Raw genomic sequence first — 10631 nt, 5'->3', positions numbered from 1 at the left:
GGGAAATCTTTGATCAGCATATGCTCTTGGATGTGAAAAATATCTTACAAATGCGATTCACTAATTTAAAGGGAGTAACACAAACTGAACTTGTAATAGTAGTATTTACTGGTTAGAACTTACTGCTTTCATTTACTTGCGTTCTTTAAATTGCATTAGGTACAGGCCTTGACTGCTATGTCAAACTCCATTTGGATGTAGATACAGCATTTACCAGCGAGGGCATAGGCAGTAAACATCACTGGATCAACTGCCACCATGAAAAGTCATACTCATTTGACAGAGGAAAAGTGAGAGAGTTTTGCAGATACTGTTTTATATCTTGACAGATACCAGTTCTGTAGCATCAAGTAAACTTGGCAGTAAGTTAGCAAACATTTTTTGTGGATTTCCCTTCTGAGGAGCTCAGATTGAGTTTATATCCTTGATAAGTGACAGCACATGTCCAGCAGTGTGAATTCCCCTTTGGAAGAGTGTGTCTCTACTGTTTAATTCCTCTTGGAAGAAACTGGGTGGAAACGACTGTGTCACTGGTTTTATACAAAAAGCTGAGTAGGAATCCTCTGTCTTGGCTCTTGTTGCCTTCACTTGATTCAGGTTACTTCCAGAGTCTGGGTAGAAGTCCATTTCAAATAATTTTCTTGAGATTTGTTGTGTTGTTGCAGAATCTCAGAATGGCTGAGGTTGGAGGTACCTCTGGAGACCTCTAGTCAAACCCTGTGCTCAGAGCATGTTCACCATAAGAAGGTTGCTCAGACATGTGTCTTGATGGGTTTGGAACATCTCCAGGGTTAGACTCTACAATCTGAGTAACTTCTTCCAATGCTTGACCACACTTTGCCATGAAAAGGTGTTCTCTTACGGAATCTTCTTTACTCCCTTTATCAGATTTTTATGGCTAGGGTCCTGCTGATCTGCCTTTTCTCCCCATTGAGCAATCCCTGTTCTCTCAGCTTGTCCTTGCATCAGAGGTGCTCCAGTCCCTTAATCATGTTTATGGCCCTTTGCTGGGCTCCCTCTAGTTGTAAAGATCTGTCTTATATCTCCACCCCTGAGCTGGAGACAGTCTCTCAGAAGCCTCACCAAAGCTGAGTAGAGAGGGAAGATCACCTTGCCTTGCAATTACATCCATCATCTCCCTCAGCACTTGTGGGTGCAATCTTTGAGGCCCTATGGACTTCTGTCTGTGCAATTTCAATATTCCTTGGTGTGATCTTCCTCCAGTAATGTAAGTATTCCTTGTTCCAGACTTTGTCTTGTGGGCGTGGAGTCCCTGAGGCCCAGTTATACTGGTATAGACTAAGGCAGGGGAAGTACCAAGTATCTTGTCCTTTTCTGTGTCCCTGGTTGGCAGTTTCCCTGCCTTGTTCAGCAGTGCGTTAATGTTTTCCCCAGTCTTCCTTTTGCTGCCAATATATTTGTACAGATGTTTTTGTTGCCCTTCAGATCTCTCACCAAATTCAAATCCAGGTGGGCTTTACCTTTTCTAACCTCCTCCATGCGTGATTGGACACAATTTTTATATTCCTGCTTTTACATCCTCTACACATGTTTTTTTTATGTTGGACTTTAATTCCTTCTTCATCCAAGCAGGCCCCCAGACACCTTTGTTTGATTTCCTGCTTGCTAGGATGGGACCTTAGCTTTGGAGGTGATCCTGCAATCACTGGAGATGGTGAGCAGGGACATCAACAGGTTTAGTAGACCTATAGAGCTGTTCTAGCTGCTTTCTTTGTAAGAACTGTGGTACCCGTAACAGTGCTGCTGGGCTGTGGTAATCACCAGGGAGGTCCATCAGCATGATGTGTGTAAGAAGTGTGAATTTTTAATTTCATTCTCAGCACTACTGAACTTGAACTGTGGATCAGGTAGACCTTGTGAATTAGTTATTTGCTTCTAGCCTACTTTAATGTCACTGACCAGGAAGGAAAGAAGTTTACCTAATGTGTCAAATCAGAATGACTTTGACAGTTAGTAGGCAGCTGGAGGGAAAGTCAAATTACTGCATTAGATTGCTTAAATAGCTCCATTTTCTATCAGCATGTGTAGAACTACTTCTAGAGCAAAGTCTAGATAGTTTGGAGACTGGGAAAACAGTAGCACCGTGAATTATGATGTAGGGATCTTGGCAGGCCTCTGGTATCTTCTATTCATACAGACTTCTTTCATCCTGTTTGAAAGGAGTTTGTGAGGCTTATGTTCTGCAACCTCTGTTCTGAGTGCCTGTAAGCATGCAAGCTTAGAAAACAGCTTTAACAGGTATTTATTTGAATTTGAAGCGCATGTGAAGTCTGCAATACCTCCTTAATCCTCAGGAAACCGTAGGGGTTTTTTTTTTTCAGTTTCTCAGTGAAATGTTGTTTGACCAGCACTTGCATAGGTTTCTTGTTAAAGATAAGTCCCTGCTTTTCTTCCCTCCTTAGCTGATGATCACTCCCAGGAATTCCGACTTTTCTCCATATGCTGACCAAATGCGTATGGAAAGAAAAATTTGTTTGACAGCTTAAATAGGCCTGGATAGAACAGTTTTCAATGTATCTCAATTCCAGAGGGAACTAAAAACTTACATATAAAATTGAGATGTGCTAGTGATGCATGCTATACATCTAGTTTATAAACTAGATAAACTGTAAGTCTAGTTTATCTATAAGTAGTGCCTGTCCTTCCTTGCTTCCACTGGTGTCAAATTTTACATGAGTAACACTTGTGTTCAGTTACAAAATGGACTTTGCTGTGCCCTTCTACCATGTAAAGTTAAATACGGGGGTGTGGAAGGTTCCTTTTGAAAACAAAGGTTTACTTAACTTTTCAGACCTGCTTGTTTTCCGTAATTCAGGATTTTATTGTGTCTAGTCCTGTCCCCCAGCCAGTCTGTCTCTTCTCTGGCTTTGAGGCTCCTTAAGGTCATCCTGCCAAGTGTGGCATGGTGCATTATTTCTTAAAGAAGCGCATAAATAAGTGGGCAAGTTCTCTCATTCCTTAGCTGTTGTATTTTTCTACCTCTTGAGTAGCCATTACTGTCCTTGCTGCTTCTTTGGCTGAATGCGGGCAAATTTTTTTCTCTGTTCTCCTGTCTCTGGAGGAGAGGCAGCTTACCTCTCAGTCTATTTGTGCACCTGGGAATATCATCATATCTTTTACTTTTGTCTGTAAAAGAGTAGGAAAATGACTCAAGATCTAGAAACTTTTTTCAAATATGGGTGTATGTAGTGTGCACGTTGAATGTACAGAATAAAAAAAGAATTTTGTTTCAAGCCCAGCTTGCAAGTATTGGGCTTTGGCTGTACAGCCATATAATGGTAGCAGATTTACCACTTCAAGAAAAGAACTGTTTTTACAAAACTTCAGTGTTAAACCCCACAGCTCAGAACTGGCAAAATCAGTCACTTGACCCAGCTGCCGCAGAATCTTCCATACAGCTGGTAGCTGAAGTCTGATTCCTGTTCTTTGCCTGACTTGGAAGACTGTGCTTTCCCCTCAAATCTTTATTTCTGTAGTTCCACTGGTGCTTATTGTCCTTGACTTTGCAAATACTCATCTAAAGAAAATACATGGTTAGTTAAACAAAGTGGTAGAACAGGAGGATTTCTTCTTTTCCTCTGAAAGAGCTGATGTTGCTGGTGGTATTTAGACTTGAGTATTGAACCTGCTTGTCATGAGTCGTGAACCTACTTGTCCTGTCTGAAACTAGGACACTACTCTAGCAAGTTTTAAGAAACTAGAATTACTTGCTTGCCTTTCCTGAAGAACCTGTTAAATTTCTCATCTACCTTGTGAAAGGCTCTTGGAAATCAAGTATTTTCACATGCAGAAACACGCCTGCCATTCCTGTAACATGTATTATCTGGTGTCTTGTTTCCAGTAGTTTACAAGATTCCATCATTGATGCTGCATAATATATGGATAAATTAGTTATGATGCTGCAAAATGGCCATAATCACTTTTTGCTACTGATAGAGAGGCTTCCTCTGGCAGGTTACAGGCACCTAAGTCCTGAACATTTGTGCTGTGTGAATCTTGACTCTAACTAGTAGTTGATATTGTCTTCTAGCAATAATACTATGCTGACTTTCTTAAATGGCAAGAGTCAAGTCAAAATAGAAATCTAATCTATCAATTCCCAACTAGTTTACAAAATGAACTACTATTTTCTGTTCACACTGTATCTTGAAAAAATCACAAGATATCAAAGGCATTCAAAAAAAAATTAAAAACTTTTAACTTACTGGAAAATATCCATTGTCAGTGTTGTGACTGGATTATAGAAGACGTCCCTGTGATGAGAAGCTGAGGTGGAAAGATTTGTCCCAAGTCACATAGCAGATTCCTGCCATGACCAGATGTCAGGAATAGTTTTTAGTATTTGGTGAGGTCTTTGTGGTTCATTGTTTTTTTTAGTTAGCACCATAGACACTGAATTCAACTTTGCTGAAGGGTCTGGGGCTTTCTGCCTGGCACGTTGATGGTGGTAATTTTCACAAGCTTTTCTGTGGATAGTTCCCTAGGGCATATTTCTAATAATATAAAAGAAAAGCGAGGAGCCATGTAGAAGAAAGAGGACTGAGTAATCTTTAGTTCAGTGGGCTCAGCTCAGTGGAAAATAAACTGTTCTTCAGTGTGGCTTTACTGGAGTTGAAACAAACTGTATGGAAACTCGGAAATTGCCATTCTTGCTGTAAAACTGGACACAGGCAGCTTTTCTGTTACGATTAAGTTTGCACATCTTCACCAAAAAAGTAAATTGAGGAGAAAAGGCTGAGGTTATTCCTAGCTGCCTGTGTGGGAGATCAGAACACAGGTCTCTCGCTCTTGTGTGGTTCTGATGTTAAAAGAGCAGATGTGGCTCGCAGGGCTCTATATTGAATAGTGTGTTACCTTGGACAGCTGCAAGTTTTGTAGGTCAGCCCTATTCAGCCAGCTTTGGAAGACACCTTGCACAAAGCATCACTGAAGGATCACAGCAGTGTTCAGGGTACTGCTTATTTAGTCTTTGGAGTGTTGCATCTCAATTGCCTTTTTTGGTTTGCTTCCACAGGAGTCTTTAAGAATCTACTGATAACGCATGGAAATGAGGCAGGGGGAGAATTTGAAACCAATGTCAAAGGGTTAGGGAAAAGATACATTTACAGAGAGAAGTTCCACCTGCCCAGAGTTGGCTGATCCTGCATTGCAGGGAGGGAAGGAAAGGAGAGAAATCTGACCACTTCTTGAGGCTCCTTTTTACCTTTACATTTTGTACAATAAAAACCCCAAATAAAGTATTTTGTCCTGTCCTATCCCATCCCACAAGCATGGATGTTCTGTTCTAATTTTTCCTGTAATAGGGATAAACCACTTGTACAGTCTTCAGTGGGAGGTACGGAACTCTTCAGCATGTTGTTTTTGTAGCATATGTCTAAGGATTGAAGAATCTAATTGATACTCTTAATAAAATATTTTTGACTGACACTTTTGAGACAGCAGATAAAAACTTCTGTCCAAAAGCACCTGAGAAGCTCACTGTTACTTCACATTTGTTGTAAGACCTCTGCATTGCAAGAATCGGCAAGCTGCTGAACAGCTGAAATGCAAGTTGCAATCCTGTTTCCGCCATTCATTTGTAGGCCTATAGAAGTGATGCAGCAGAGTTAATCTTGATGTCATGAATGATTATGTGTCATTTGGTAGCAAGCTCAACACATGTACAAAGAGCACAGCACTTGAAAAACACTTGGAACCTCTGAGTGCTTTGGACTGCCTTTCTGTGGTTTTGACTTAGATATCAAATTGAAATATTTTTTCTTTGTATTTTTTAATGATTCCTAATGACAATTAAAGGAAAAAATTCTTGGATAGTCTTAAATTTTTCTTTTTAATCTTATAGTAAGCTAACTGAGAACACTTTTTCTCCACCAAGGCTTGCTGGCGCGTGTACCTAGCTTTTCTCCTTTATTTGATTGTAGTTATTAAATTATATATCAGTTCATGCAGTCAGCCTCTGCTGTGTGGTCTATGTTGCATTCCTTTCAGTGTGTTCACAGAAGCCAGCACCAAAAAAACCATGTAACTGGCTTTTCAAGTTAACTTTTCTGGCTGCCCTTAAAAATATTGCAATGTCTGAGAAAAAAGGCACTGTCCTACTTCAGCTGTTTTTAAAGTATTTGATTTCTAGGTTTTTTACTTCTTTTTTCCTAAGGTTTCCTATGCGCGACCAAGTTCAGCTTCTATCAGAGATGCGAATTTGTACGTTAGTGGACTTCCAAAAGCAATGACCCAGAAAGAACTGGAACAGCTCTTTTCCCAATATGGACGCATTATTACTTCTCGTATTTTGGTGGATCAAGTCACCGGTAAGTAGGCAGCTTTGCATTTCCTCTTATCTTTGGACTGACAGTTTAAGAAATATTTCACCTTTCAGTAGAATAGTCTTGTCTCTAGAATGTACGAAAGGTGTATGTAGGCCACAAAAAGCAATTTTATGCTGGAATTGTTCATAAATATGCATGGACAAAAATAAATTGTGGAGTGTACTGAGCCAGCTTGAGTAATTTCCACCCTGAAGGTGCAGGTTTGAAGGCTGTTTCATGGCTTGTAATAAATTTACAACTGCTATAATCCTCCTTTCCAGGCTGCTGTGTGAAAATAGTCCCTATGTGCATTATGAAATGCTATTAACACTTTTTTTTATAAAAATGAAGTTTTTTGTAGAAATGCACAGCTGGTTCTTTGAAGCTAGGATTACAAAAGACCTAGACTGGTAATTGTTGTTAAGACTGTTTTCAAGGTTGCCTCATTAACTTGGGGCATACTGAAGAACATGAACTTTGAGTTCCTTGAGAGAAGTTCTGTGCTTAGCAGTGCCTTAAAGAACTAAGCTCTAGCAGATTAGTTGTGTTGTTACAGTATGTGTCTTAGCCAGTGAGTGGCTGTCAGTGACAGTCTGGTTACTCTTCAGACTTGGTCAGTAATGCATGTGTTTTTCACTGTCTCAAATGGCTGTTCTTGAGGAAGTTTATATCTTGCTGCCTCATCTGCTTCCAGCAGGCCTGTTCCAAAAATAAGCAATTGAATGCCAAGTACATGACAGAAGTATTGAGTGTGCAAAGCAAAACACAAAGGAGCGGGGCTCTCCAAATTCTCATCTTCCCAGAAAACTAGTGGTGTGGAAGAATTCATTTACTCACATAATAATTCCCTGAATGATCTAGCTTGGATTTTTTTATAGTTGTACCTTTTCATAGTCACATGTCACTGTGGGTGACAAACAGCTTTCAGTTGTAGGAGGTCATAAAGTTTTCACATGGTCTTAACCTTGAAAGGATGGTGCATGCCAGTGTTTGACACTTGTTTGACCTCATATGTCTTACTTTGCAATTCCATTATGTTAACAGAAGTCTCAATATTGACACATAATACTTATGGAGTGTTTTGATAGTGTGAGTTGGTAAGTGTAGAGAAGCAAGAAAAGGAAAGCTAAAGGCCAAATACTGACTTGTAGAAGCAGCAGATTTGCAGGTCAAATTTCCAGTCTTTGTGCAATAGTTATTTACAGTATGTTCCTGTATATTCATGCATAGAAATGGTGTAATTTGACAAATGTGTCAAGTAAAGGTAATTAAACTTTTAAATGTGTACTGTAATTCTAAGTAGTCAAATCCTAGTATGTGCAGAGTAGTTCTCTGGTATAGACTGTTCAGGTTTAAGCTTTCTCTCTTCCTTCTTAGCAATTTGGAAGAGGTAGACTCAAAATGGTATGAATAATAAGGTTGTGACACAAACTGACAGATAAAAATGGGAAGTTGAAGCTGTGATATTTGCCTCTTTAAAGCTTTCTTATGCCTGCTTATTGTCACTTTGATGGTTTAAATTGTCATTGTTTAGGAACAGAATACATTTCTTACTGTTAATGTCTTTCTGAAGTGAGGACAAGTGTCTAATTTGTCTGTTTATTCATGAACCAAAATATAAGGGGCCTCTAGGTTTAGGAATATTATAACAAAGCATGCAACTAACTAGTGTTGGCTGTAGTAGCTTTAATGTTAATTGGTTCAAGTATTGAAACCTCAGTGTGTTTATATTTAAGCCACAGTATAAATTTTTGAGGTGTGATGCTCCTAATACCTTCCATAGCTGATCCTCTTGCATGTTGTCTTTTGACTTACCTGTACCAAGGAAGAATCTGGGGCCCAAGAAAATTTTTTTTTCAAAAATGACACCTACAATAGTATGGTGGTATGCTGAAACTGAATCTTTTAGTTAGAGGTAACCATGGACTATTGAAAACAGGCCCATAATTCCCATTACTGTAATCTAGAACCTGCACTCCATTCTTTGTTCTCTCAGCATATTTGCTCCAAAGGGAACTTCAAGGGGTGCTGCAGAAGAGCATAAGCCATTTCTTGCTGCTAGGGAGCAGATCACTAATATATAGAATTTCTGTGAATTTAGATACTGCAGAGCAGCATGAACTGAACAGAGGTTGCAGTGCAGCTGATTCTGGGTTCACTCCACACACACACACACCCCCCTCCCCAAATTGCTTTGTTTCAGAATTACCCTTTGGCTCACTACGTTTAAATAGTCTCCACTGTGCTTTCCCCCAGCCTTCCAAGCTTTCTACACCATGCGTCTTATTGTCAGTTAAATTTAAAAAAAAAAAAAGGAAAAGAAAGACTTAGAGTAGAAAAGGCTTGCTACTTTGTGCAAAAACTGAGTTCTAGTAAGTTTGAAATTACTGTGTGTTCACAGCAGTTGTCCATTAATACAGCAATTGGCTATGAAAAACAAATGTTAATGCCTAATATTCCAGAGTCTCAGAATTAATTACTATATGCTTCCTTCACCCTGTGCAGGGGTGTCCCGGGGCGTGGGATTTATCCGGTTTGACAAGCGAATTGAAGCAGAAGAAGCTATCAAGGGCTTGAATGGCCAGAAGCCTGCAGGTGCCACAGAGCCCATCACTGTAAAGTTTGCTAACAATCCAAGCCAAAAAAACAATCAGGCCATCCTTTCCCAGCTGTACCATTCTCCAAACAGAAGGTATCCAGCACCTCTAGCTCAGCAGGCTCAACGTTTTAGGTAAGTCAAATACATACCTGCTTCCAATACAGTTGCACACCACATGTTCCCATGGGCCACTCTTTTCCTTCTCTGTCTCATTTCTGTGGAAATGAAGGAAGGAAACACATGAAAATGTTGAACTTCAGCTATGCTCCAACAATACAACTGAAAGCAAAAATACATTCCATCCTATTGCAGTTCAGTAGCTAATCAATCTACTTAGAGTTAAACTGAGATGACATTTTTTTCTTCACACGGTCACTTAAAAAAAACCTTTTTAAAGATTATCTTTAGTTTCCTAGGTTATTGTTGATTAATGTGCAAGTTGATTCAGTTTACATTGACCTGGGCAACTCAATTTTCTTCTTAGCTGTGTGGCATGCCACAGCCAGCCTCCTCTTCCTCACCTCCTATCTTTCCTCACCATTCTTGCTTTCAGTTTTTTTCTAGACAATTGTCTAAATTCTGTATGCCACACTGTCTTCTCTTATTACAAACTTACCTAATAAAGATTATTTCAAATGCTTTCTGCATATGTTTTTTGTGGATATATGTTGATATTGTGCTGAAACTACAGCCATACAGTTCCCCATGATATTTAGTGTATTGTGAAGGATAGATGGTGAGAAAAACTTGAAACAAATGTTACATTATCTACATTCATGAGTATCTCAGATTTTTTCAGAGATTTTTGTCGTTTCTTCCCACCCTCTGCCCCTGGGCTATGTGACTGGAATGTGTTAAACAGTAATATACTCAAACAGTTTGTTTTACTTTTCAAGAAATAAAATCAGCTAGCAGTTTGCTTCAAAGAGAATATTTTTTTAATATTCTTTTTAAAGCTCTGCATTGGCTACCCTTGCTTTTAGGCCACATGTTCAGAATTCATGGACTGCACTTTTGGCAGAACTTATGAATTCTTCTTTTCTTCAGCTTTTCAGTCTTATGTGCTGCAAGTCTCACAGGTGTGAAAGTCAGGTCTAGAGTAGACTTTCTGCCTGAAGGGAAGGAATAGCCTTCTGGGTGGCTATTAATAACTCTGGTGGATTTTCTTACCATTTCTTAGGGAATAAAAGGGTTAACTTAAACAGTATGCTGAATACTGAATAAAAGTAAGCTTGCCGTTGTTCCATAGGCAGAGCAGAAGTTGCACTTGCAACATGGATCCAAGTGCATTATATTAAATAAGGTAACGAGGGAACTGTTCTACAGCCTGTGTGTCACAGCATTCAGCATACTCTGGCGAAGTGTGGCCTGTTGACTTCTTGCGTTCTTCTGAGTGTAATTGTTACCGAACACAACCAAGTACCTGGCATTACCCTGAATACTGGCTGGGATAGCATCTGTATTTAACTGATAGCCCAGGCAGATCTATTATGATTTGGAAAAGTTCTCCGACTTTTGATGTTTCTGTTGGGTAGAACCTAAAGTGTTTTGCAGTTAAGTAAGTTCAGTAGACTAGCCCTGTCCTGCAACATTAGGCTTTAAACCTTAGATTTTGATTGTTCGTGGGTTTTTTTGTTTAAAAAGGAAGTATATTTTTATGAATGCCCATCTAAATGGGCTCTGTATGTTAGGGGGTGTTTTGATTG

At 39.4% G+C, this 10631-nt stretch overlaps 1 protein-coding gene across 1 annotated transcript in view; it reads left to right on the top strand.

The window, feature by feature from the left end:
• LOC104621987 (ELAV-like protein 2) overlaps positions 1–9061 on the top strand; it is a 44729-nt gene extending 35668 nt beyond the window's left edge. Inside the window, exons 5-6 of the mRNA XM_010288626.1 lie at positions 6176–6329; positions 8832–9061. Of these exons, the coding sequence (XP_010286928.1) occupies positions 6176–6329; positions 8832–9061 (384 nt within the window). The remainder of the gene's footprint in view (positions 1–6175; positions 6330–8831) is intronic.
• The last annotated feature ends 1570 nt before the right edge of the window (positions 9062–10631 follow it).

Source organism: Phaethon lepturus, unplaced genomic scaffold (genome assembly GCF_000687285.1).
Source record: "Phaethon lepturus isolate BGI_N335 unplaced genomic scaffold, ASM68728v1 scaffold15846, whole genome shotgun sequence".
Classification (NCBI taxonomy): Eukaryota; Metazoa; Chordata; class Aves; order Phaethontiformes; family Phaethontidae; genus Phaethon; species Phaethon lepturus.
The sequence above is the reverse complement of the archived record's forward strand: the minus strand, read 5'-3'. Positions and strand labels throughout refer to the sequence as shown.